The sequence below is a fragment of the Pelmatolapia mariae genome, linkage group LG10_11, assembly GCF_036321145.2.
Source record: "Pelmatolapia mariae isolate MD_Pm_ZW linkage group LG10_11, Pm_UMD_F_2, whole genome shotgun sequence".
Classification (NCBI taxonomy): Eukaryota; Metazoa; Chordata; class Actinopteri; order Cichliformes; family Cichlidae; genus Pelmatolapia; species Pelmatolapia mariae.
Genome location: NC_086236.1, coordinates 59,918,708 through 59,945,628, shown reverse-complemented (window position 1 = coordinate 59,945,628; position 26,921 = coordinate 59,918,708). Strand labels below are relative to the sequence as shown.

At 39.8% G+C, this 26,921-nt stretch overlaps 2 protein-coding genes and 2 non-coding genes across 4 annotated transcripts; all 4 read right to left on the bottom strand.

Moving 5' to 3' along the window:
- Positions 1–727: 727 nt before the first annotated feature.
- Positions 728–2,613, bottom strand: nppcl (natriuretic peptide C-like). Its single transcript, XM_063487173.1, has 3 exons — positions 2,400–2,613; positions 1,691–1,863; positions 728–1,459 (listed from the first exon to the last, which is right to left on the bottom strand). The coding sequence occupies exons 2-3, from the start codon at positions 1,787–1,789 to the stop codon at positions 1,163–1,165; spliced, it is 396 nt and encodes a 131-aa protein (XP_063343243.1). The 5' UTR covers positions 1,790–1,863; positions 2,400–2,613; the 3' UTR covers positions 728–1,162.
- Positions 2,614–4,040: 1,427 nt separating this feature from the next.
- Positions 4,041–26,636, bottom strand: ncapd2 (non-SMC condensin I complex, subunit D2). Its single transcript, XM_063486137.1, has 32 exons — positions 26,513–26,636; positions 25,984–26,103; positions 25,267–25,342; positions 25,131–25,189; positions 24,816–24,991; positions 24,210–24,355; positions 23,578–23,705; positions 23,283–23,406; positions 22,978–23,125; positions 20,990–21,187; positions 20,780–20,914; positions 20,607–20,694; positions 19,407–19,614; positions 19,149–19,267; positions 18,265–18,465; positions 17,970–18,144; positions 17,317–17,401; positions 17,009–17,145; positions 14,446–14,578; positions 14,181–14,256; positions 13,855–14,070; positions 13,555–13,715; positions 11,788–11,899; positions 11,534–11,657; positions 11,130–11,285; positions 8,342–8,519; positions 8,168–8,262; positions 7,481–7,561; positions 6,730–6,913; positions 5,996–6,164; positions 5,781–5,900; positions 4,041–4,376 (listed from the first exon to the last, which is right to left on the bottom strand). Exons 2-32 carry the CDS (start codon positions 26,099–26,101, stop codon positions 4,294–4,296), a joined length of 4,209 nt encoding a protein of 1,402 aa, XP_063342207.1. The 5' UTR covers positions 26,102–26,103; positions 26,513–26,636; the 3' UTR covers positions 4,041–4,293.
- LOC134638068 (small nucleolar RNA U85) lies at positions 20,238–20,523 on the bottom strand. The gene has a single exon (XR_010095238.1). It is a non-coding gene; the product is annotated as a small nucleolar RNA U85 (small nucleolar RNA).
- Positions 21,282–21,620, bottom strand: LOC134638069 (small nucleolar RNA U85). Its single transcript, XR_010095239.1, has one exon. It is a non-coding gene; the product is annotated as a small nucleolar RNA U85 (small nucleolar RNA).
- Positions 26,637–26,921: the final 285 nt, after the last annotated feature.

The window sequence follows — 26,921 nt, the reverse complement described above, 5'->3', positions numbered from 1 at the left end:
GCTCTGATGATTTTCTGATGTTAGTAAGCAGTGATTTGCCATTATCAAACTTTTTCAAGTTTCTCTAAATCTGCAGCTGGTTTGCAGGACCTTGAATTTTAGGACACAGTGAAAACCTAACATCATGTTTTTAGTGCGTACTACATGAGCTCCTCACAAGTTTGTGCATTACCAGCAAATTACGTCATAGTGTCGACTGTTAGATTTGATATACTTAACAATGAACATCCTTACTGTATGTTAGTCACTAAAATATGTCAATTTTTACAACTCTATTACTACACAGATTATTTTATGCATTCACGCCATCTAATTCTGTAAGCATATTTTCTAATTGTTAAATCTAATTCTATTTAAGCTTATAGGGAAAAAAAATTAGCATTTGTTTTTTGTTGTAATGCCAGAATAAAAACAGTTTTGGACGCTGCAGCTGATCTTCAAATGTCGACCACTTTTGCCAGAACGACGAGGGAAGAAATGAACTTCCTCCAACAGTCATGAGAAAAATTAATTTACAAGAGTTATTATATCTGTCATGAGAATTTGATGCTCTGTTTTGAAGGACAAATTGAGAAGACGTGTGTGAATACAGAATGAACCATGTGGGCTTTTCATGCAAGGAAGGAACTGCATTTTATGCGGGGTTGAAGTTAAAAAAAAAAAAAGAAAAAGAAAAAAAAGGGAGGAAAAAAAAACCCAGAACGCCACAAATGTCAAATCCATTTATTCATGCAAATCATAAGTAAACAAAAATAAATTGCAGAAATTTCTGATGCCATCATTTTTTGACTATCCACATCTATTACGGCTGCTTTTAAACAAAATCACCTGTCCACAAAAGGTCTAAACGTTTACAGAGTTGCAGACAAAGCTAGAGGTACGGAAAATGCTAAATTACTTGAAAAATAAGCCCAGAAATTGATGGTGATCATTTGATGTAAACACAGCACACATGTTCTAATATTCATGTTAACATTTAGATATGGAATAAACTGTGAAGCATCTGATCTACACTGGATGAAACCACATTAGCAGCACTGTAAGTTTACACCATACTACACGCATGTAAACATCCTTCTCTGCAGGTGAATGCCTATGCATGTGTGTTTCCTAATAATCTAAGAAGGATGTAAGCAGTCTTTAGTTTCCTCCTCTGTCTCCACTAACAGCCCAGTCCACTCATAGACCCGATCCGATCCAATTTCAGGCCAAAGCATCCCCGGTTCCACCCCCTCCGTGACCGGTCCGGTTCTGCTCGCTTTTGGTTGGCCAGGGTGCCCTTCAGCAGACGGAGCCAGGGGGTCTCGGGCTGAGTTTGTGCATCAACCCATTTGGGGTATTCAGCAGCTTTGGACCCGGAGGAGAGGGTGGACTGCTCCTCTGCTTGGCTGTTGAGCATGTTCTCCAGGTCGTCAAGGGTCAGAAGGTCATTGTAGCGTTCCAGAAATTGCTCCACAAACTGCACAGTGGAAAAAAAGAAGTAGAAGACGATGAAATTTAATTGTCGGGGAGTATACAAGGGACAATAATTCAATCAGTGATACATTTCATTACTCTCTCTCTGCTTATTCTTTCCTGTTCTGCCTCCCTTCCTTTGTGGACTCTCCTTGATTCACTCTGAATTCTCCTCAATCTATTTTTTTTTTTTTTAAATCCAGCCCTTCACATCCACTCCAATCTCCTCCTGTACCTGCACAGCATCAGGAGAAGGATGCAAAGCACGAGCCTCTGTGATCTCCAAGGGAGTCAGGAGGAGCAGAGCGGCACAAAGCAGCACAGGGCACAGCATGGCAGCAGATGAGGATGAGGAGCAGGAATAATTGGAATCACACCGGCTCAGAAGATTCAAACACTGATGAAATCCTGGGAAAAAAAATTACATTATTTAATATAAATATTTTAATATAAATATTTAATCTCCACTAATACTCCACAGACTGTTTATTTGATAATTTAGAGTCTAAAATACATCTTTCATTGTGTGTTCACAGATAAACATTGCTGCGCAGTAACAAGTGACGCAAGTAAAATATGCACAGCAAATATAATGTATGCACGGGGCATCTAACTGAAGGCAACTGGCAGTAAATCGAGGTCAAAAGAACTCAAATTCATGAATCTTAGAAAATAACGATTACAAATGTCAATTTTATTTGAAGAGAAAAACATTTCATTTTTGCAGCATCTTAAATTTTAAAAAATAAATTGAAATGTTAGAATTATGAATAAAGAGCTTCTAAAATGTTAATTCTCTCTATTTTTACAGATATCAAAAAACACTGTCTGGAGTTACTGTGTAGCGATTTTTCTTTTATGTAATGCAAGATTTTATTTTACATTCTTTAGGATATGCTAATTCTAACAGATAACTATGAAAGAGGAAATTTAAGAGCGCTCACCTGTTGTTTGGTTCTTTCTCGAAGCTCTTGGTGTCTTCTGCTATTACAGACTCTTCTCCATCTCCTTCGGTCGCTCAGCTACCTCTCACTTGTTGGCACCTGCTGGGAGCATCACTATCTCACTCGACTGGCTCCTCCTATTCTTCGCCTTCGCTCACTGATGGAATTGGAGGGATGATTTTCTTCCTCTTGCGTCTGTCCCTTTGGCAGTGGCTGAATGCTGGGGCATCAGCTGGGATGCTGCAGAGGTTTTGTAGAGCCAGAGACACCCTCCGCCCCCAAGCACCACCACCCCCACATTATCTTCCTCCTCAACATCATCATCTTTTTTTCTTTGGAGTGATGTCATAGCCTTGTAGAGTCATTGTCATTGCCAAGGTGACTGTGTAGTTTGGACCATGTTAACCAACTGGCCTCAGCCTAAGCTGAGGTCAGAGGGCTGCATTCAGCTGATGCCTTGTCAAAAGTGACCAGTGGCTATAAAGCTTCGCATATTTCAGTCACGACTTAATCTGAATTATACCTTTCCCATGTGGTGACAACACTCTTTGTGCATATTAGCCACCCTCTCTCTCCTTTGTCTCCGTGGTCTTTCCCAGCATGCACTGACCTCCCCTCTCTGTTGGGTTAGTTACAGTCTGTCAGTGCCATCTGCTCTCGGACCCCCTGCCGACAAATTACAACACTATCAGGAGCTGCGCGATCCAATGCATTGACCTTAAAGGTCAGCAGCCTGTGATTATTTCAAGTAAATAATCCCCCTCAGAGATGTTCATCAGAAACATGTAATCAGTTGTTTCAGTCTTAATCTTTCACAAACAAGACAAATTCATCTGTGCACAGTACCAACTAAAGTTTAAAAACTAAACGGTTACTTCTATTTGCACACTTAGCACCCACTGAATACATTTAAACCATAATTTGTCCTCGGATAAAAACTGAGCCGCTTTTGCAATCACATTGTTATCATCCTGCTGCTGGTAAGTGTCTTTACATAACGTATCAAATCGCACATACAGAAAAACGCACCCCTCTCATGTTTTCGGAGAGGACAATGTGTGGGAGAGGGAGTAGGCGAAAAGGAGAGAGATTAGTGATGAGGCAGGGGGGAGGAGGAGGGGAGGGGGGTTAAACTACTGTGTGTGATGTCAGTGGAGAGAGGAGCGCTGGAAGAAAAGTAGGCAGGGGAGAGTAGGAGGAGGAGGAGAAAGGGATGGAGAAAAGCACCAGGCAGAGAGCAGAGGGAGACCTACAAAAGAGATTGATTACAGGAGAACAGAGGCGGCCAACTAGGCAACAGCAAATGTGTCAGACAGAACAAGAGAAAAAACATAAAATGCAATCGTAAATAAAAAACAAGACACGCTTACTGGCGAGGAATGTGGTCATCAGAGAAAGACTGAAACCTGAAATTGTTGAAAACAACATATGAAAGGAAAAGAAAGCTGAGGAAGGTGAAGTAGGGAACCATGTGGGGTAGTAATACTGTCTGGGCAAGCTGTGGCAGCCCATTAAACACCACTGTCCAAACATGATACAAGCAGACATTCAAAGCTGTTTGTAATGATGGCATAAATTTACTCGACATAACCCAGCGGACTCACAAGCCTTCACACATTTGAGCAGAGGAATAAAACTGAGACAGGGAGGTTTCTTTCTTTTTAATGAAAACCAAAACCAGGTTTATTAAAAGTCTACTTGATTTTGTGTCTTTACATATCATCGTGCCTAGTTTAGATTGGTGCCAAGTACCAATATTAAAAGAATAAAAATAAAATAAAAACCAACAAGTACAATATTTCATTACAGATAAAAAGATTTCCAAAGATGCACAGAAATAAGGTTTAAAAACAAAAAAAACAAAAACAAAAAAAAACCCCGAGGAAAATCAGAGTCAGTTTCTGAGGCGAGCTCGTCGGGACGTGCGTGCGATGGGTGTTGTCACTTTAGGGGTCTCGCTCTCTGCCATCACAGCATCTGATGGAGGTGGAAAAAAAGAAAAAAGGAAATTGAAACATAATGAAGTGGGACGAGTCTGGGAACAGCCATGCACTATAAGAACAGCTGAAAAACCCACACAAGAAATATTCAGGAATAGATTCAAGTCTAATTATTTTAAAATATATTTTTGTAACTCAGAAGTGTTTCAGTAACTCAAGTCTAATCAAAGGCTTAAAAAAAATAATCTTACCTGAAACACTTTGTCTAATTAATCATGGAAATCATAAGATAACTGGAGATGATAATAGTTCTCTGAAAATGGTGGTTAGTTTTTCATGTCGTGTAGTTTTTAAAAAAAAAAATTATCCTTCAAAGATATCCACAGATCTCGGATTAGTGCTGCAACAATGCACATCTCACTTTTTAGACCCACAGAGGTCCAACAGTCTTAAATCGTCTCAGCTGCTGCTCCCCAATCTCAGTCTAGTGGTCTAAGCACTCTGAACTGTGGTGTATTGATCCAAAGAATGTTATTGATTTGTAACACTTGATTTATAGCACTATATCAACTCTACAGTGCAGCTTATCCCATTGCACATTGTAGCAACACACACCTCACCTAACCACAACACCTGCCATAGGTCTGACTGGTGCTTTTTTCTCTGTACATAACTTTTTCAATCAGCTATGAAATCTTTGTTTATTAGCTTCTAATTCAACATGAAGCAGCTCGGAGCAGAGCAGACACACCAGAAGACAAATATAATAATGATGGCATCGCCCACGACGACGTAGATTCAATGCAGTACTATAAATCACGTTTTACAAGCTAATGAGACAAATTCAATACACTGCAGTGACAAACACAGCATACTAAACACTTTACTAAAATCCAGTGAACTGGACGACAAAGTTTCTACTTAAATAACGGACAACTATTGCTATTATCTGACATGTTACAATTCAATGGATTTAATAAGGAAAAAAATGAATTGCCTTAAAAAATATGTATTTAGATGACAAAATAAATCAGCAGATGTATATTAAAAGAGGGCTGAGTGTGCTTCAGATTCTGATTCTTGGAGAGGGAGAGTAGCTTTGCATGACGCAGGTCAAAACTATCCTTATTTGTCTTCTACCGAGCCCCTCAAATCATCCTTTTAAATAAGGCGTTTTAGCTTATTTAATAGGATGCGTAAGTTAACTTTGTGATTTGCTGCTCCTTGCAAACATAAGGTGAGTATCCAACACACAAGATTGAAAAAAAAAGAAGAAGAAAAAAAGATTAAATGAGGGGAAAAGCTCAACACGTCCCCTTTAAGGAAAATAATTTTTGATTCCAAACAACTGATCCGCTGCAAAAAGTAATTTCTTACAAAACCCATTAAAACTGTTTGCAAATTAAGTGTAATAGTGACTTAATGAAGTGGCTTCACTCACCCTCTTCATCCTCCTCCTCATCACTGCTGAAGGTGATTGCAGGCTTCTTAGACTTGCGAGATTTGTGAGGCGTGACAAAACTGTCATCATCACATCTTGAAACTGAAGGCTTTCCTTGACCTGCAATAAAAATAAACATAAAATTTATTGTGTAACTAAAATGAGAAACAGACTATTTCTGCAACAAGGTTCTTCAAAGCAGGCTGACTCCTGACCTCGCTTTGACTTCAGCCGGCCTCTGGTGGGCGCAGGTGTTCGCGTGACTGTCTTCTCAGCAGACACTCCTGCTTTCTGGTTTTCCTCATCCATCTCTGGGCTTTCCACATTCTCCAGCCCCCGTGTGTGAACTGCAGTCAGACGCTGTTCAAACTCATCTACCTGAGCCTGGAAAACAAAGTTAACATTAGCATGGGATGGAATGAACTGGCATTTTATCTTTCACTGACCACTTAAACGTTCAGCACACCAGAGTCTTCTACAGACATTTACAGACAATAGAGGCTTTTGATAATAGACAAAGTATCCACTGTTCAACTTCAAGTCTCACGTCTGTGTGGATCACACAGACGGCTGTGCTGATAGCTCTCTGAAGTTGGTCCGAAGGGTGCATAGACAGGTGCAGTGGACTGGTAAAATGGTAAATGGACTGTTTTTTTATATAGCGCTTTTCTACTCTGAGCACTCAAAGCGCTTTATACAACTAATTCATTCACCCAATCACACCTATTCACAGAAGCACTTTTTCTAAGCTGTTAGTGCCCATCTAACATTCACATCCGATGGATGCATCGGAGAGCAACATGGGGTTAGTATCTTGCCTAAGGATATTTGTCATGCAGACTGGGATCGAACCACCAACCTTCCGGTTAGTAGCTGGCCTGCTCTACCACCTGAGCTACACATGACCACGTGATCACTGCAGAACTGACTTAAACAGGGAATAATATACCTTAAACTGTGGTTTAGCCCCACGGCGGAGCTTGGCGGTGATGGAGAGCAGAGGCTGGTAGACACCCGGTTCAGTCAGCTTGTCACTGTAACACTCCCAGCATTCCTGCAGCCTCTTGAAACCACGCTCACACATGGAGAGCAGAGACAGAGACACGGCCAAGTCACACCACTGACGCTCTGTCCTGAGGAGAGAAAGAAAATCTGAAGATGAGAAATTGTGGGGGAAACCTGACTTAAGAAAACAAAGTGCACAGAAATTCTAAAACTCAATAAAAAAAAAAGCTCATTCCTCATGAACATTGCATTGCCCTGACATTTAGACCAAATCTCATTTTCCCAGAACCTTCTTATATCCAAATTCATTTTGCCAACGTATAATATAAAATGCCCTTCATTTGAGCTCTGATAATGGATGGAGTATGAGTCAGAAGCTAAAGCATGGCTAGGCCAATTGTTCTGTCTACAGTCCCCAACTATACAGGAAGACAGTTTCCATGACAAAATCGGTGAATAAGAAGATGTCGGTGTAGGTGACAGGTGAAGTGAACTGTGAATTTGCTTTAATTGTCAAACGTTCTCAGTGAAAACGCCCACTAATTACCCACACATCCACCCCCGCTTCACACACACAATTAAATAAAGCAGGACAAACGAGAAAGTAGAAAGGAAACGGTAAAGAAAAAAGAAAACAAAACAAAGGATCCAAGTTAGAGGTGAGGATGGAAAATAAATGGAGGAAGAGAACTCACTTTGCAGTTCTAAAGCGCTGACACAGTTTCTCTACTAGAGACTCGGTCTGCCTTTCTTTAGTGATGTAGGAGAACAGCTGTCTGCAAACAAACACACACAATATAACATTTATTAAAAAAAGAAAGAACATTCAGTTGTTGAATTTCTCCTAAAAAAAATTAATAAAGTCAAGTGAGGGTGGTGTATACTGTATATTTATACTGTAGGTGCCACTCAAGTTTTATTTTTAATATTGTAAAAATGTTTGAATTTGTTAACCTACCTCTTCTACATTCCAAAAGGTATATAGGTATTACATCTTGTTCTGACTTTTCAGATATATCAGAAAACTAAATATTTTGCTTAAAAACTAGCTAAATAAATGAATATTGTTTGCACAACTTGTGTTTTTGTTTCTTATCCATTCATTAAAAATATTTTAAAAAAAATATAATTAATTACATTAGAACATTTGCATAATATTTGTCATAAATGGAACCAGACTAAGGAACAGTGTAGTAAGTATTCTGGTGTGTAAGATAATGGGGTCTTAATGACAGTAGTCATTTCAGTTGCCAAAATAGCTTGATTGCTTGGGGGTTAAACAAGGCGTCATTTGCATCATTTGCCCCAAGTCTGTGGTCTGCTTCACAGTTGATGCAGTAAGAAAACGAAAACACGACATGGTACACAGCTGTGCATCTCACTTCATAATAGTGTTGAAGTCCTCTGAGCTCATGCCTCTCTCTGGGTCGGACAGGCGGCTGATGATGTCTGGGAGCAGGTTGTATATCGCATTGTCCTGATGGGTAACACAAAGAAAATGGTTAAAAACACTCCCCGTCACTCAGACTCCATGAAGCCTTCTGGATGTGGTCTACCTTTGTAGCAAGCTCATTGAAAAAGTTCAGGGCCAGGCTGTTAATGTGCGAGTCAGGGTCAATTAGCAATACAGCCACTTCGCTGACTTGACCTTTGACCTTGAGGACATCCTTAAGCACCAGCTGAGTGAGAACAGTCACAGCTGTCTGCCTTACTGAAGGAACCTCGTCACTCAGCCTGAAAGATGGAGGAAAAAAAAAAAAAAATTAGACATAGTATTTCCTTCGTTACGCATCATTTGATCTTCTAATGATCGGAGGTCGATTTTCCATTAATGGGAGAAATGTGTATTTTCAAAGCCCAATTCAATGATATCTTTTAAATTTAATTTTCTGATGTGAATATTTACTGTAAATTATTTCCTACAGCCCACTCTTTGGTAATCCCCTTTTGAAAAAAAGTTGCACTCTACAAACCATGATAGCTTCTTTTCAAAGCTGCATTTTGTCATAGTTGTCCTCTTAGTTAAACACAAACAACATGCTGGCGTACACACAAACAAAAATCATTCTGATATTTAGCAGGTAAGAAACCCAAGATACTTTTCCATCTTAATTAAATATGCCACCTTTGATCGCTAGCAGTTAACACAATACAGTTAGCGCTGAGGGAACTCTCAGGTTTCAACACTGGCAATAGGTTAAGAAACAGAAAAATCAGTCAAAACTGTTCTGGGATAATGTTCTTTTAATTTTAGAGGACACAACAGGTTGTGACATCCCTAAGGACCCCAGAGTGGTGTTTCTGGGTCTCATACCTTGTGGCAGGATTAGAAGCACAGTTACCTACTGCTTCAAATTTTGACTATTGCATGTAAAACAAAAGAAACTAAGGACTAAAGCATGGACGACAGAAAACTATACAACTTAAAACACTGGTCAAAGGGTTAGACTATAGCAAGTGCTCCCGTTGATACTAATTATGTCAGATTATTGTGCTGTAACCATTTTACTTTCTGACCAGGTTTTAGGCACTCTAGTAGATGATAGTGTGTCAAAATCTGGCATGTTTAAATTTACTACATTTATTCCAGGATTTTAGATCTAATGACTTCCGAAGTATAGGAATAGACACATGAATCGTTCAGGGTTGAAAAACACTACACCTGAATGAATTTTACCACCACCGTTAATGTCAATAGGACAAAATATCATTTTCAGCATGATGATGGACAATTTGTTCAGCATGAACTGTCTAACATCTGGGGAGAATGAATGTGTGTACAAAATGACAAATTTCAAAAAGTTGTCATTGAGATACTGTACTGGTTAACTGAAAAATCTGTTGGAGGTGCTAGAGGAGAAAAGGCCTGGATTCATCTTCTGACAATGTGAATGAAAAAGTAATGGCAAGTCACTGATTAACTGTGTGTAGCCACATTGCTTGTTTTGCAGAAACATAGACAGAGGCGAACATGTCTGGCCACCTTTGAATTTGTCATCTCTCCTGTCATACAAACTTAGAATTAGCCATAACTTTACTGAAACCAAACAACATTGGTTTCAGTAAAGTTTAATATAATGGGACTGGACAGGCTGTGGCATGGCAATCTGATACCACTCTGAAACCAATTTAGATTTACTCTCACCCAAAACCACAGAGCAAAAGAAACTCATTAGCCATTTCTCATTTATGGCAGAGAGCAGCACTCCTGGCAGACGATCAGAAACATGTGCATGGTACTTCCACATGCCAATGCAGAGGCTTACAACAGCAATGAACAGGGTAATTAATTCTTAATGCGCTTATCAGGAGGCGCCAGCAGGGCAGCAGCCTCGAGAACAGTGGAGGTATTGGTGTGAGGCAGACAATTAGGGAATACTATGAAATGCTTATCAGGTACAAAACACTAGGAGGGCAATGACGCATTATAAAAAGAACAGAATGTTTTACATGTCCAAACCACCTAAATGTGAGCATTATCAGGCATTACAATTAAAACCCCACTTCATCAAACAGAGGAACTTCAGCTTCTAAGTTGGCTACAGAAAAAAACAAAAACAGTGCAACTTTGTGCAGGAGAAATAGACTGCCAAGTGATTTTTTTAAAATGAAAGCATACCTACAAGTTGAAGAACATTTGACTTTTCTCAAAATTATTCCCTTCTGCTCGCACAGCCACTCTGTATAATTACAACACACTACTCACTGGCTCCAGCCACAAACCATGACATACTAGTAATTAAGCTGTTCCTTGTCTAAAGGGGCCGTTGTCTGAGGTGGTCTGAGGTTCCATCCCAGTTCACGAGTGGGGGTGGGTTTTCTATAAGCCACGAGGCAATTTTTGGTTCCTATGGCAACCGTAAGGGTCAGAATACAAGGCACACATGAGAGTTTGCTAACATAGATCATCTGAAAGTTTGTTCCCCCCCGACCATTAAAAAGTCGTGATGGAAAGAGTAAACTTTTCCCATCATGTGGCTCAGTGGAGCATTGTGACAGTGGCAACACTTCAGTGGCTGAGAGTCGCCGCACACTGAGATGTCGTGTTGGTGGGATCTGGATGAAGATGGCTCGAGACTACAAGCAAAGGAAAAAGGGGTGGAGGGGGGCGTTGTATGCCATGAAATGATGAAACGTCATTTACAGTACTCCCACTCAGCTGAGCCATCAAGCGTAGGCTGTCACATAATCTTGGGTGGGAAACAAATCTACAGATATTATGATAATGTGCTCCTAACTGGAAGAGAATTTATTAGTATGGGGGGAGCGATAAGAATGAACCGCTACTGTAACAAATTTGTTTCACATTACTGGGATGATCAAGCTGAACATGTAATTACATACCTGGCATAGAGATTCTGTGTCCAGGGCTCCAAAATATTTGGGAAACGGACAGTGAGGTCCCCGAGGGCTATTATGGCATTAGCCCTAACCACAGGGAGAGTAGAGCGCTCCAGAACAGTAAACATGAGACGGATGTTTTCTTCACACACTGATGGGCTTTGTAAGAAATACAGGAAAAAAAGAAGAAAAATGCATTTAAAGTCTCAATGTTTAAGTTAGCAATAAAGTTGCTAACTGCTTGGGCCACTAAGAAGTAATAAATCTTTCTAAAAAATAAAATAAAATAAAAATTCCCCTCAACACATAGAATTACAGCATTTCTCCAACTATCACCATAAAAACCTAATTAATCACCAAACAGCATTACCACTACATAAATGTAGTGAAAAGTGAAATGTGTTTACCTAATCATCATGTACTGAGAGAGTGCCAGACAGGCAGCAGTGGTGAGCTGCGGGTGGGAATAACGTCCTGGGGAGCCGCAGACTCTCACCAGCAGGGGAAGGAATGCACTCAGCAGGTTCTCCTCTAGAGAGCAGAGGGGAGGGAGGTGGGGTATTTGTGTGGTATTTATAAAAAGACTGTAGTATGAATGGGGGGGTTAATGTTGTTTAGTGTGACTGCAGACAAACAAAAGAAAAAAGGTTGGGTTCTTTACCAGCCAGTAATTCTGTCTCACAGATGTTTCTGATGAGTTCAGCCTCGGTATCTTCAGCAGAGGCACCAATCAACCCAAGCTCCTCCTCCATAGTGCTCTCATTGGCTGTTTGCTGTTAGGAAGTCATTACATATTAAAATAGATTACGGTTTATGCAGAATAATATAAAATGCAGCCACTACAGAGGGGTGTACTACAGAGGAAGTTCACCAAAGCCAGACTTTCTTTGCGTTAGCTAGCTTGACAAACTCATGGGCATCATGACTGTGGTTGTGAACTTGCTGAACCAAATTTTCCTGCTTCATGTTCTGTGCATGATCACATAAAATGGGGTGTTTCACACTTCATATGATTCTCACAAAAATGATCTCTACCCACATTATTAGATGATTATGATGAAAATGGTAGTAAAAAATCTATAACCATAAAAATGACAGTAAAAATGCAACACTGTTGCAAATAAGACGAGATTAATGCAGCTAAAAAAAAAAAAAAAAAATCCCAACAATTTAACAACAGGGTATACCACAGAACTCTAAAATCATCATTTTAACTTGAGCTAACTATTTTAATGCTGAGCACACTCAGCATAAATTACCATGTTGATCTAACCAGGTTAAAAAAAAGTCACTAAAATTTCTGACTAGAAGCTGAACAGAACTCTGTCACCTATTACTCTTGTTTTGTTGTACACCCCTCTAGAGACAAAATAAGGTCACGTTAGCATGTTGCAAATACATGTCTGATAATCTGGTTATGATCTGGTAATGAATAAGATATGCCAGTATCTCACACTATTACAGAAGTGTTTTTTGAATCCTAAATGTGGCACCTAAGAATGTATATTTGAGATGTGTGTTAGTAAGCACAGAGACAGAAGTACAGCCATGAGCACCCTGCATAGCCTAGACTATCATGAATTCCTGTCAAGGTTTAAAACAGGTGACAGTAACATTTTGGGTTTGACTCTACCAAATGTGCCTTGTGTCTCTCTGCCATATTTTCCCTCCATGGCTATCTAAAAAGACACAAATAAAAACTAAAAACAACAGAGAAAAAAAAACATTGGAAACTTCTAATGCTAATTGAGGAAGCATTTATCTTCCTGTTCCCTGATGGGCTGAACAATTATGAACCATCACTCATCTGATTCCATCGGTAAAAGAAATCTCATCAAGCCATCCTGCTGAGGCTTGGTCTGATTATCAAAAAGCTTTTTCTCCACACAGGGGGTTATGGATTCATGTGTAATTTGTATGTCACACGAAAGTACATAAAAAAAAAACCCCTGACATTTAAACATGTCTGCTTTTGTCAAGCGAAACATTTGTGCACAGATGTCTGATTACACTTTAAAGTAAAAGATGGCCACTAAACTTAATTGGTTGCTAGTAATTGTACTCATGACTTATATCTTGCTTATGTCATAAAATACTGAATATTCCCTCTCACACTGAATGGGCTGGCAACATAATATGTTATCTTTTCTTTCTCAGTCAACCCACCAATTAGCTCAAATAGCACAGTGACAACAGTAGTAATAAATGGCAGTTAGCATAAACCTATAGAAGTCCAATTCTGTAACAGCTGATATTCACATTATTTTTGGAACTGCCAAAATTAAATTCTTCACTGCCACACATGGCAGCAAAAATGCTTTTAAAAGTCTGATAAAGTTAGATCTTTGAATGTTTTATCTAATTTTGCCGAACTTCAAATGGATTTTATTGTACTGTCTACAACATCCATACAGCACATCATCATTACCTTAGCTTTTCCGGCTGGGCCTTTTTCCTTCTCCTCTCTCTCCTCTGTCTCTCCTCTCCTCCTCCGCAGCTCAGCACTCACGCTGCGCTCAAGGTGAGACACCTGCCAGAAAGCCACGCAGCCACACGCAGCCAACAGCTGGGCCAGACACACACAGTTCACTGCAGGAGGGAAAGACATGTTGTTGTGTGATTAAGAGTATAAAGCACCGTGTGTGTCACATAGTGTCCTTTCAGACATCAAAATCTGCAAAGGCTTAGTCCAACACAAAAGTGCTCAAAGAGCAATGATGGGACTCACCTTGTTCACCTTGCTCATTAGACTCTTGAGAGCCATCTTGCATTTGGCCAGCATCCTTGTTGACTTCGCCACTTTCTGCAATTTGATCTAGTAAGAGGCGGGCACTTCGCTGGAGCAGCCGGGAGCACAGCTGGTCAGGCGATTCAGCCAGGAAGTAGATGAGACGGACAGCCTGTTCCATGAAGCTCTGCCAGTAAGGGTCTTCCATCACCACACCTGAAGCAAACACAGACAGAGGCAGTCAGAGGAAGAAACCATGAGCAGGGAAAGAAAAGAATGAAAAACAGAAAAATTGTCAAGAATGGGGCACATTTTACTGAATTTACCTTCAGCAACGGCCTGTGTGATGCAGGTGAACAGCTGATGGTCCTGAGGCAGTCTGAATGGAGCACCCTTTGACTGCTATTGGAAACAGTGCAGTACAAGATGGTAATATTGTGCTGGACCCCACAAACTGGGCATTTTATAAATTCAGTAATTTGAAAATATTAAAACAACAAAGTTTTACCTATAGATAGGTAGTAGTTTAATTTCCTGACTCATAGCCATAATCAAGAAATCCTTAAAAAGGTATGCTTTATATCATCTTACCCTGACATGATCAGTGATGTTGCAGATAGTAATAACTGCATCTCTGGCCAGAAGGAAGTCTTCAGTCACTTTTTCGCCCAGGGCCACTGAACAAAGAGTGTCCAGATTACTGAGCACCACCTCTCTCTCTGCCCTGGTACACACACACACAAACACGCACTTTTACAAAGAGAACTAAGTACAGATTTTATAGTTCGAACTGATCATGTGATTATGCAAAGAGAAGTAAGAACATCTCTGCCCTACATTACCCTGAATGCTCCATGCTGGCCTTACCAGCACTAGGCTACAGACCAGATAACACTTGTAGGAGGACTGGTGAGGAGAAGCGCATAAGGTTTAATAGGTTATGAATGCTACTGATGCTGGATGAAGAGAGGCAGCAGTGTGGGTGGACTGCAGATAGACTCGTTACTCTCTTACTGCTTTTTAGAACAGTGGCAGTCTTTGAGGCAGACTGAGAGGGAACACACACATATATATATTAAAAAAATGCACTGGCAAGGGGCCCAGTTATATGGTCGTGACTTAGATTACAATGAAGAGGAGCTGAGGCAGGGCTTGTATTCTGACTAACGGGAGGATTTAGTGAATGTCAAGTAGCTGATGCAGGACCAAAACGTAAAAGGAAGTGATGTGCAGTCATTTGTGTGGTGAGGAAGAGCACAGACTTAACGCATTTTTGAACGGTTTAGTCAACTTAACTGTAACTAAACAATAAAACTGGGAAGCTGGTCTATTTAATAATGTAATATAATATAATATAATATAATATAATATAATATATGGAACAATTATTGTGTGCCTACTGATTTTTCTTCTTTCAGACCAGAGATATACAAAAATAAATAAAAAATATACAAAAATTGATATTATAGTATATGTATGTACATAAAGTGACTGTATTAGAATATATCTGCTTCCATGTGACTTAACATATATAGCTTATAAATAGTAAATATAATGTTTATTCCAGTACTTTGTATTGTGTTTTGTAATTCAAACGGTTTCAATCAGAAACAGTCCTGTTCCCTCAACATGCAATGTATTTTTACACATTCATCGTCAGTACAAAATATAATGGGGACATAATGAGATTGTAGCTTAGCTGCTGTCAGCCACATGTGAAAAAAAATTATGAAGAGCTAGCTTAGCAGGAACACCATGACTCAGTACAAAATTTGCCACGCTCCTCCACAGAGAGCCAGCGGAAGTCAAAATGCCCTTCCCTCATCTACATTAAACAAGTTATAAGCAGGCCCAACACAGTTTTATGTATTAACTTATACAAGAGTTGTGGGGCAATCATTACAAAAAAAAAAAAAAAATTCATTAGGATATATTAAAAAATGTCCTGATACAATCAATTGAACTGTGTGCTCTGCTGGATCTCCTTCACTCTACTGTATTTACCAATCTCCAGAGTTGAAAATTGAAGCTAATACCAGACCGCCGACAGGTCTCGCAGACAACAGCCACTCTATCACGTGACACATACTGCTCCGATGCGCTGAGCTGGGTTACGCCAAGTAGCGCGTTTTGTGAGGTGATTTTGTGATACTTCGGATCGGATTACATTTTTTCTTTCTCTACGATATCCGGTCCAGTAATTTAGGTCAGTATCGGACAGATACCGATACGTAATATCGGATCGGTCCATCTCTAATTATAACATGGACAGAATGAAAAAGTAAGTAAAAACAAGGACTGATCACAATTCCACAGGTGATAACTACACTTTATAGGCTTAACAACAAAAACTATACATGTGGTATATATACATAACTGCTGGACTACAGGGACTCTAGTCACTTTGGGCTCACTAAGGCTACGTTCACACTGCAGGCGAAAGCGCATCAAATCTGACTTTTTTGACCCTATGCAACCCATATCTGACAGTGTGAACGGCACAAATCAGATATTTTCAAATCCGACCTGGGTCACTTTCGTATGTAGTACTGAATCCGATACATATCTGATGTTTTAGAAAGCGACTGCTATTTGAATGGTCATGTCGCATTAAATCTGTCTTTTACCATCACTGACACAAGACAGACGCCAATTATCAGCACCGGAGAAGCGCCCGAGAAGACATCGCGAACGCTTCCTGGCCATCCAGTGAAACTGTTGGGAAGACAACGTTGGAGAAACGTGAACATTTTATTTGTACTGTATAATCTGCAACTATCCTTTGAAGCACCACTCCCCTCTAAAACAGCAATAAGGATAATTATTAGGCCATATGTAAATAACAAAATAACTTTATGACTTAAAGCAAAATTGGGAAACGTAAAGTCCGAAACAAGTCTTTATATTAAGGGCCATCAGTCAAACAATATTGTTTGGTCTGGGTCTAAACAGAGCGCGTTGTGTGTGATGTCTTCTTTTGCGCATGCGGGCCGCTTTGAGGGTTCACACTAGAGCGCGTTTGCTGTCACATTTTATTTGTAGTATGAACAAGCAGACAAAAAAAAAAAAAATCGGATTTGATCAAAAAATCGGAATTGAGCATTAAGACCTGCAGTGTGAACGTAGCCTAAGAGTAGAGCAGTGGAACTCTCACCTTGCAGCCATGCCCAGCAGTAAGACTGCAGCTCGCTTGTATAAGCTAGAAGTTTCTCGTTTACCGGTAAATCTCTCCCACAAGACCTGAACTACAGTGGACTGGAGACTGCTGCCACTGCTGAAGAACTCCTGTACCTATAGAGACATGATTGAATGGTTACAGTAAAATACAATGAATTCAAAACTTGTAGATACTCGTAAATACCTCAACATAGAGACACTAATGTTTCAGTATTAGAGGATGCGTTTTTATAGCCGAGCATCACACACAGAAATATCCATGAGAGTAATAACAGAGTCACTTACAATTTCCTCAAGACACTGGATTGTTCCCAGAGATGCATCCACCATCAGCTCAGAGAGACTGTCAACAAGAGTCTGGGCTTTCATCCTAAAAAAGGATTAGACAGATGCTTGTTTTTAAGGTTTTGCTTTAATCACAATATTGTATTTACCATTCATTTTGGCCCAGGCCTTAAAAAATGTAATAAAATTTGATTAAAATAAAAATGGTCCAAACAATATAAGCCAGACAAGTCATTTTATTTATTTATATTTATTTTCATTTTATTTATTTATATTTATTAAATGATATACGAGTCGTGCTTTAGTCAGTGACATTAAACCAGCAATAGCCTAATGCTACTGTAATTGTTAATGAAAAGATTACAGAAAATGACATAATCAGAGGGATAACAGTATTTTGTTTTGATTAAAATAAATATGCAAACAGAAAAGTCCCACAACCATGAACTGGATAAAAAAGAAAAGAGAATTCAAGGAGGGAAGAAGAAGTCTTTCTAGAAGCAATACTTTCTATTCTTAACCATCTTAGAGAAGCGTCCAGCATTTATTTTGTGTTAGCTTAGTTATTTTTAACGTCATAATGCCAGTACACTTAGGACATGGAAGAATGGGTAACTTATTCATAACTCAAATATGTGTGAGGTCTTACAAACCTGATGGTGTCTCCCTGGGGGTTCAGATACAGACGCCTGTAAGCGTGAATGACTGCATCTTTAATTGCAGCATCAGTTGACCAAACCAGAGGCAACATTTTCCTCACTCCACTGATAGAGTTAGCGACACTGAACTCGCACACCGTCACACAAAACTGCACAGCCTCCTGGACCACTAAAAAAAACCAACCAACCAAAAAAAAAAAAACCAGCTGAAGATTCTGTTAGATTAAAAAACTTTACTGAAATCTACAAGATTACAGTAGTTTACTGTGTAATGGATATGGCCGTCTACCTGAAGTTGTTTTCCAGTACAGCATGGTGTTGATGACAGAGATTGCCCTCTCTACTTGTAAAGCGAAGGTTTCTGTATCTTTCAGGTACTGCACCAACATCTCTTGCTTCTTCAGCTCACCATCTTCACCCTCTTTCTCTGGTTCTTCCTGCGGCGTCGGTGGCAAATTCTGGTTGAGCTCGGAAGTGTCATCATCAGAGCCTGAGGAAAATATCAAGTATTGTACACTTAAGATCAAATGGGAGTTCAATCAACCAAGTTTAAAACGTTGTTTGACTGCAGCTCAACTGTTTATGAAACTGTGTATGAGATAAAAAACGTTCTATATTAAAACATAAAACCCAACTGCCTACCACTTTCCAACTCCTTTAAAAAAATAATAATAATAATTTGGATGGGTTCAAGACGAGGCGTGTGAAGTCTGGGCACATATTGTATTGTCTGGCACAGGGCCACCGACAGCAAACCCTCTCACCTTTAATTACATAATAATAATAAATGTTTTTTTTTTTCCAGTTGCAGCAGATGGAGTTACAAGAATGCTGCTAATGTAGACATTTGGTGGCATGGTCTACATGCTGGGTTCTTTTAAATGTTCTTTACGCAGTTTCTGAGCCAATGATGTGTGGATAGGTGGGAGTATTTCCCAAAGTAATGTATGCCAGGAACCATGATTTCAGAGCAAAATATTGCATTGTAAAAAGAAAGCTGATGTTATTCACTTAAGTGGTTTTAATGTCATGGCTGAATGGTGCACATTACAAATGAGACAGCTGTAAAAACACCCCCCAGGGACAAAACAAACATGTTTATGTTCTCAATACAGCTTCTATTAAATGTCACCAGGAAGAGCAATTTTCAGCCGTACTGAGTACAACTTTTACCTTTGAAAATCAGAGCCAGTGTGTCCATCATATTCTCAGGTGTGAGAGTGGACAGAGAAACAAACATCTCAGATTCTGGGAAGCAGCTGTGAGCTCTTATACTGAGCTGCACAGCATTCCTGTAGAATGCAACACAAAAGAAAAGCCCCATTAAAAAAAATAAATAAAAAATGAAAATTGTAGGCTACTGACAGCAAGGGAGAAAAAAATCCTCCAGTTAGTGACACTACACAGGCCTCCACCGGTGATTATCATCACCTGTACTTGTTGACACGGAGGTACTGAGCTATCTTCACCGCGGTTGCTCTGTCGTCTGCTGCCTCCTTTTCCTCCTCCACCTCCCCGCCTTCCTCGTCCTCCTGCTGCTCCTTCTCTGCTTCGCTTGTGGGCTCCAGTTCTTTCCTGACAGTGACGAGGAGCTCAGGCACCATAGCAGCCCACAGCTCAGATGCTTTAATCACTGCCACTGCCGGGAGGGAAAGAGAAAAAAATAAAATAAATTCAATGGTGATGACTCAGCTTAGACCTACAAAGAGAGAGAGAGAAAAAAAAAAGAAAATGAAAAAAGTAAAAGTACAACAATGTGCCAACAGAGATTAAAAACAGAATAATTTAGCAGCAGGACAGAATGGTAAGATGATTGTTATTTAGGCCAAGAATTTAGTAAGGAATGGTGGGCTCCCAAGTCTTCATATTTAAACTTGTCATTCTTCTAAAGCTAATAAAAAATTTAAACGTTCTGATTTCTGGCAATGTAGTAAACAAGTTAACATTTTTCCCCGCATTGTGAAAAACAGATTAAACAAACAAGAACAGATTTCTTCAAGTGTTTAAAACAAACCAACAAACAACTTATCTAAAAATAAATACTATATTTCATCATTTATGCTGTATCAAACCAATTACAATACTGATTTCTGTTTTCAGCATGAATATGGTTACATCAGATGAAAGACATTTTTGAAAAAAACATTGTTTAATAACTGGATGTCACACTTGACAGATGTTTAAATTCTGAGACAATGGTTTGTTTTTGTTTGTTTGTGATGACATACATGGCATGCTGAATTTAAGTGAATTTCTGAACTTGGCCCTCAGATTACCAAAGAAACAGCTCATGGCTGACTGAACAGCAGTGAGAGCTGGGTGAACTTCTTGCCCCTTACACACAAACACACACTGTGAGCTTCATCCTCGTGGTTACTCCGCTATAACTTTAAGGGAATAATTCGAGTCGAGCCAAGTCACTGTAGGCAGGCCCTTACAGCAGAGCAGGAATCCTCCTCTGCACTGCCAAGATTACCTGCCAGTCAAGGCAAGAGGAACCCAGCTCTCATTCAGCAAGCTCATATTCGCCTTGGTCTCATCACAGGGCAAAATGTGAATTAGTCTTAAATAATAAAACATCAGGGGAGATTCATAGCAATACTTATGAATAATCACTCAGGTTTTGTTTACCAGGTGCTGTCCCCTCCAGTTTCTCTTTCAATTCTCTGAGTTTAGCAGTCTCCTTCTCCAGTGGTTTCTTCAGATCTGCGCTGCTCAGCTGAAAGACAAGATAAATATTCAATAATATCAGGAAACCTGAAGAACACCTGTTATTTAGTGTTTGACGCATAGTTGTTATTTACCTTGCAGCTATAAGGATTGTGTGCTATGAAGGCTGCCAGCAGTTGGATGGAACTCTTAACCACATTTATAGATTTGTCCATCAGCCGTCCAACAGCAAGCTCCATCACCTCGCTATACCGACACAGGGGCAGCGCCTAAACACAGACGGCTTATGTTACCAGGAGCAACAGCATTGTTTTACAAACACAATACCTGATGAGCAAACCTACTTTGCTATTGACGATGCGTGTGTAGACCTGCAATACACGTGTTCTGACATGAGAGTGCGAGTCATGCAGATGCTCCTGCAGTGTGTCAAAGAAACGGTCACGGTCAGCTCTACCGGACTCATCTAGCCCATCACCGCACAGGACCCTCACAAGGATCTCTCCCAGCACCTCACAGACAGCAACACGCATTGTGTGACTCTGGGAAAAAGAAATGAGAAAGGTTGGAAATTAAGAATTTCAGTGAAACAATCTGTTAAATCCTACAAAAACAGAAAAACCTCAATAAGAACTCAGCCCTCAGATTACCAAAGACAAAACTCATGGCTCACTGAACAGTAAAGAAAGCTGGGTGAACTTCTTGCCTTTCTCACACACACACACACACACACACACACACACACACACACACACACACACACACACACAAGACACACGCTGTCAGCGACAACCCAGAAATTACTCCACTGTGACTGCAGAGGAATAATTTGGGTCGAGCCAAGTCACTGTAGGCAGGCCCTTACAGCAGAGCAGGAATCCTCCTCTGCACTGCCAAGATTACCTGCCAATCAAGGCAAGAGGAACCCAACTCTCATTCAGTAAGCTCGTATTCGCCTTGGTCTCATCACAGGGCAGAATACTCTATTCTGTTTTTTAAAGATAATGTACTTTGATTGAAGAAAAAATGCCCTTGAATTTGCAGTTGTAGGACACAATCATTAGATAGCGTAGAAATAACTGAGAAACAGTATTTTGCTGAAAAGTTGGAAACAGTAAAAACAGACTTGAAGTATGCAATGGCAGATTTAAACTATATGATACTGGCATGATTATGGCCAAATATGAATGAAAAAGGGAGTCTTCAAGGGTCAAAAATGGGTGTAACACATGCTCTGTGCTCTCACATAATGCGCTATAATGGATGAAAACTGACATTACACCTGCGATGCCTTGTGGGTTTCTTTCAACTGCACAGCTGGGTACAAATCATGACAAAAACAGAGGACTGACATCGCCAATGTATCTAGGTATGAAGTGACAGAAGACAGCCAGTATCATGCAGAGGTCTATTTAGATTCTTTTCCTGTAAATCCCTAGCAAGCAACCTTCCAACAATATCTTGTACACTGTGAAAGACAAAAAGCATGACTGAAAGAGAATTAATGTGTATTCTGTCATGGCTCTCGGTCACAAAAAGGCAAGATTCATGACTTTGCAATTGCCGAATCTGACACAGTGACCATTGCAACAGAGAAAAATAGTGTAAATATCTAAGCCAATCATTACCTGTTACTCTGAGTAATGTAAGCACTATATAAAATTTTACTAGAGCTGTAAAGACCCTTCCTTGTCTTGTCTTAAAAAAAATGTATTGTGTCCAGTGGTGTGTTACCCAGCCAAATACAAGAAACAGTGTCTCCTGGCTATAGCAGAGAATAATAAAGTGAATGCTGCTTGCTCAGCATCCCACACTGTTATATTCCTTTTTAATCTTGTGTTTACATTACTTCAAAAACCAATGACAACCCACTTCTAAGACAAGATCTTGACAACTGTAAAAGAGTTGTAGATGTCAACGTCAATTTTATTTCTATAGCACATTTAAAAGCAACAAACTTGACCAAAGTGTAATGGATCCTTTCCCAGGCTGTCCTGGACCAACAAAACTACATAAAACTCAACACAGGACATTAAAAAAAAGCACTTGAGAAGCACAAGGAGCAGAGGTTTGTGATGATTTAAAACTGCCCACTCCTTGTGGGCTCACACAGGGACAGTTCCTTTAATGAGCAACCCTGTTGCTCACACATCAAGGCTGTCACTGTGATGAGTCATTAATATTAATTGGTGCTGTTTTACATGATCACGTAGACCTCTAATTAGCAATTGTTTATACCCAATCAATATGGCAGGCAGCCTCTACTTATGTAAGGACAATAATTTTCTTATTCATGAGCTGCAATCAATTACTCACTGTTCGGTGCTCATACCTCTCCTTCCAGGTGTGTGATGAGAACACTGATGTTGGGAATCATCAATTCAGGCACCAAAGCACTGACTTCTGAGAGGAAGGAGGCAAAGGCTTTGACTCCCGAGCCTTCTCTCGCCAACTCCTCACTTGACTTCTGACCAATCTCCCTGAGATAAAAAAACAACAACAAACAAACAAACAAAAAAAAAAGAAAAAAAGAAAAAACAAAGACAGGAATTTGTAACACAAAATAAGACTTCACAAACAGATTCAAGAAATCAAGCTGCATACTGGATACTGTATATACACAAAAATTGTACAGACCGTATGACTTCTCCTATGATAGCTCTGACTCCATACTCTGTGCTCCACACAGACACAGCCTGGGCAAACACTGATGACAACTGCTCAAAATGTTGCAGCATCTGGATCACTTTTACACCAGCACCTGTGACAGTTTAGAGGACAAATAAAAAAAATTACAAGTCAGCTATGTCTGCTGAAAAGCTGAACACCTTATAGTGGCCCCCACCACCACCATTTATAGACAATATTCTCAAAAGTGACAGGATTCATTTGTTTCCTCGGTAATAGGACTGCATTTGTCTGACCAACTCACCCAGGAGGTGATTATATTTCTTAATCAGCAACCCCAGGAGGTGGATTACACAGTCTCTGGTGGGTTTACTCTTGACATGGCTGATGGTTGGGTTCTCAAGGAGCTTGTAGCAGCAGCAGGTCACACAGCTAAGAGGAGAGAAATGTGTGTTTTTTATATATTAGATTATGGTAAAACCTGGATGAAAAGTTACCAAAAACCCACAATGAATAGTAGACAAGGTTTTGAATTCATCAGAAGCATCAGATACACGCAGTGCATGTTAAAAGCTGAGGTAAGTGCTGCTAGGAGTGTTGTGAGTATTAAACTACCACATAAATGTCTTCTGACAAACAATTTACTGAATATCCTTACTGAGAACCATAAAACAAGTGGAAAGTGAGGAAATGTGCATAAAGAAAACATTACATTAGGCAATTTACCACAGTTCAAAGTTCTTCTAACCTTATTAGATATTGTAGATTATTAATGAAGAGTCACACATCATTGTCATAAGAGTTCCAATTAAGGCTACAGAGTTCCGAATGCTCGGAAGTGATATGGATAAGTTGTAAATGACACCAACTAACTGAATTAAACCAGCAAAACGTGATACTGTATTCTCTCCCAGAGCTCTCCTGACAGCAGAGTACCTGATGAACTCTTCCTCCACCAAGGAGAGGCTCCACAGTGAACGGATGTCCAATTGGAAGAGCTGCACAAGTGCCTGTAGCACCTGCTCTCTTTCTGAGTCCCACTGCATGAGTCCTTCTCCACCTGCTTTGCCTTTTTTACCACCCTGTACAACATAAAAAGAGCAGTTAAGCTTCATAGATGTTAGACTATAAAATCTTTAATATAGTAATGAGATCAAGTAAATCACAATACATGTCCTCAAATTACCAAAGAAAACAATTCACACCAGCCAAACCAACTATACAGAGACTGATAGCCTCTTGCTAGCTGATCAATATGCACACAATGGCAAACATCCACACATTGTTTGACAGCTCTTACTTATACTACCCAATTTCTCTTGAGGTGGCACAGCACAGAAAGTGTCAATTTCACTCTGGGTGGGTCCTTACAGCAAAGCAATAACACTCTACCACACAACCAAGACTACCCACATAACAACAGGCTAGAGACTCAGTCTCTTAGTTTGACTGAATTATACAGCTTGTCAAAGCTCATCGGTGGACATTTATGATAACAGGCATATGCAAAGAACCCTTTAGCTAAGTAAGCAATGAGCATACCTTCCCAGGTGCTGTGACAATATTCTGCCTATAGGAATCACTCTCCAGGTTCTCTGTGAGTTTGCAAAGCAGGAAGACGCTCATTTTAACTGTGTTAAGTTTTTCCTTGCGCTCTGCAGCTGAGAGGGAGGTGGAGACAAGGATGCTCGGCAGTGAAACAGACAGCCCACTAACCACTGAAAGGCAAGGGGTATTAAAAAAAACAAAACAAAATCAGGTTATATGAGCACATCAACAAATCAAAGTTATCAATTTAAACATTAAGAAAATATTTTTTCTTAAAAAAAAAAAAAAAAAAAAAAAAAAAAAAGCAACCTTGTACTAGTAATTCCAGAGTATCCTCTTTCACAGCCAGATCTACCGCCTTACAGTGCCTAAAGAAGCAAAGACAGTTGTTTTGTACAGTAATAATCACAATAAATAAAAGTGGGCAATACATGAAAACACTTACTGCAGCACACTGTAGCCAGTGTCGAAGTGCTCCAATATACACAAAGGCCCCTGACTCCTTAATGCTGCCTTGAATTCTGTGTGAAACAGAATAAAAAAATAAACAAATAAATAAACTAGCACAAACATCCCCAAGTATCTGAACAGCGACAACATTTTGTAATTTTGAGTAAAAAAAACAAAACAAAAAATGCAAGGTATTTTAATTAACCTGACTTGGGCGTGTGGTAAATGAGCAGGAATCTTGGGAAGGATTCATATAATTGTGTCTGAGATTTCAGAGATGGGTTGAGCCACCACTTAAGTCAAGACTGTTTGTTTTAGGGGATGGTGATATACACATAAGAAGAAGCTGGGTGCAATCCAGTACTATAATTATTTTTATTTTATTTTATTTAGAAAGAGGGACAATACACATTAATGAACATTTTAACAAATCTAAATATGCCAGATTATAGTTCATTTCCATCTGCAGACCCTCTGGCAGGTTGGTGTTACACACAAGTTAGTAAAAACATAGTGAGACAGATTCTTAGCCCAGGACAATTCTTGGATGGTAATGACTTGTTGGAGGTGTTTGAAGAAAAAGCGATGCCTTCTGTGCCGATGTTCTACATTTTGTTTAAAAAATAATAATAATAATCCCCCCCCCCAAAAAAAACAAAAAAACAAAAAAAAAAAAAACTATCAGTGACCTGCCTACATGTTGACCACTTACTGTTGAGACAGGACGGGAGCTGTTTTGCGGAGACCACATCCTGAACGACGTACTGGTTGATCCCCCCAGTCTTCACAAGGTCCCCTACGCACACAGGTACAAAGAAGTCCCACGACATCCCTGAATCAATTAAAACAAAAGACAGCGTTTATTTGCATGTTTAACTAACTTAGCTCCTGTTGGGAAAGAATTTGATATTACTTGCTATCTACTGTTTTACAAAGCGAGATAGTCGAATATTCGACTAAACACATTTACAATTTAACTCGTTCTTGACCCTACCTAAGGAGCTAAAGTGCCGCTTAAGACTCTCCAGCCCATGTGAAGAATTACTTCTATTTACCAAAGACTAACATTTATTTTTGTGGTTTTAGCTAACCAAAGCAAAACAGCTACTGCTAATGCAGTTAGCGGGCTAACTAGCAGGGCTAGCTCAGTATCTTGTACGCAGTTACATTATTGAAAAACGGAAATGGCTTCAACAACAACATGCTACCAACTTCTTATAGTTTATAAACATAAAGCTCACCCGTAACAAATGTACTCCTGTTAGCCAAACTCTGGACCTCTGTAGAAACACGCGTAGCCTGTTAGTATTCACCGTCTCTAAACGGTCTAAATCCAGTAAGTTTTCAAATTTGTCCGGACATCGCGCCAAAGCGGCGACACTCTGACGTCACATGCCCCCGCCCACATTGACATGCTGCTGTTTGACCAAACATTGCCACCTGCTGGACGCTCGTACGCACTGCAGCACAAAGTCACACACTTTACAAACCACAATTAAAAACGCAGAGACACACAAAGGAGGACAGAGAAAATGTTTTTGAGGTAGTAGCTGTATTCAAATGATTGAAACACAATCACCCCCTCTCCCCGGTACCAATATTTCAGCTACAGAAATGACAATACTTTTAAAAAAAATTTCTTACTTCCTA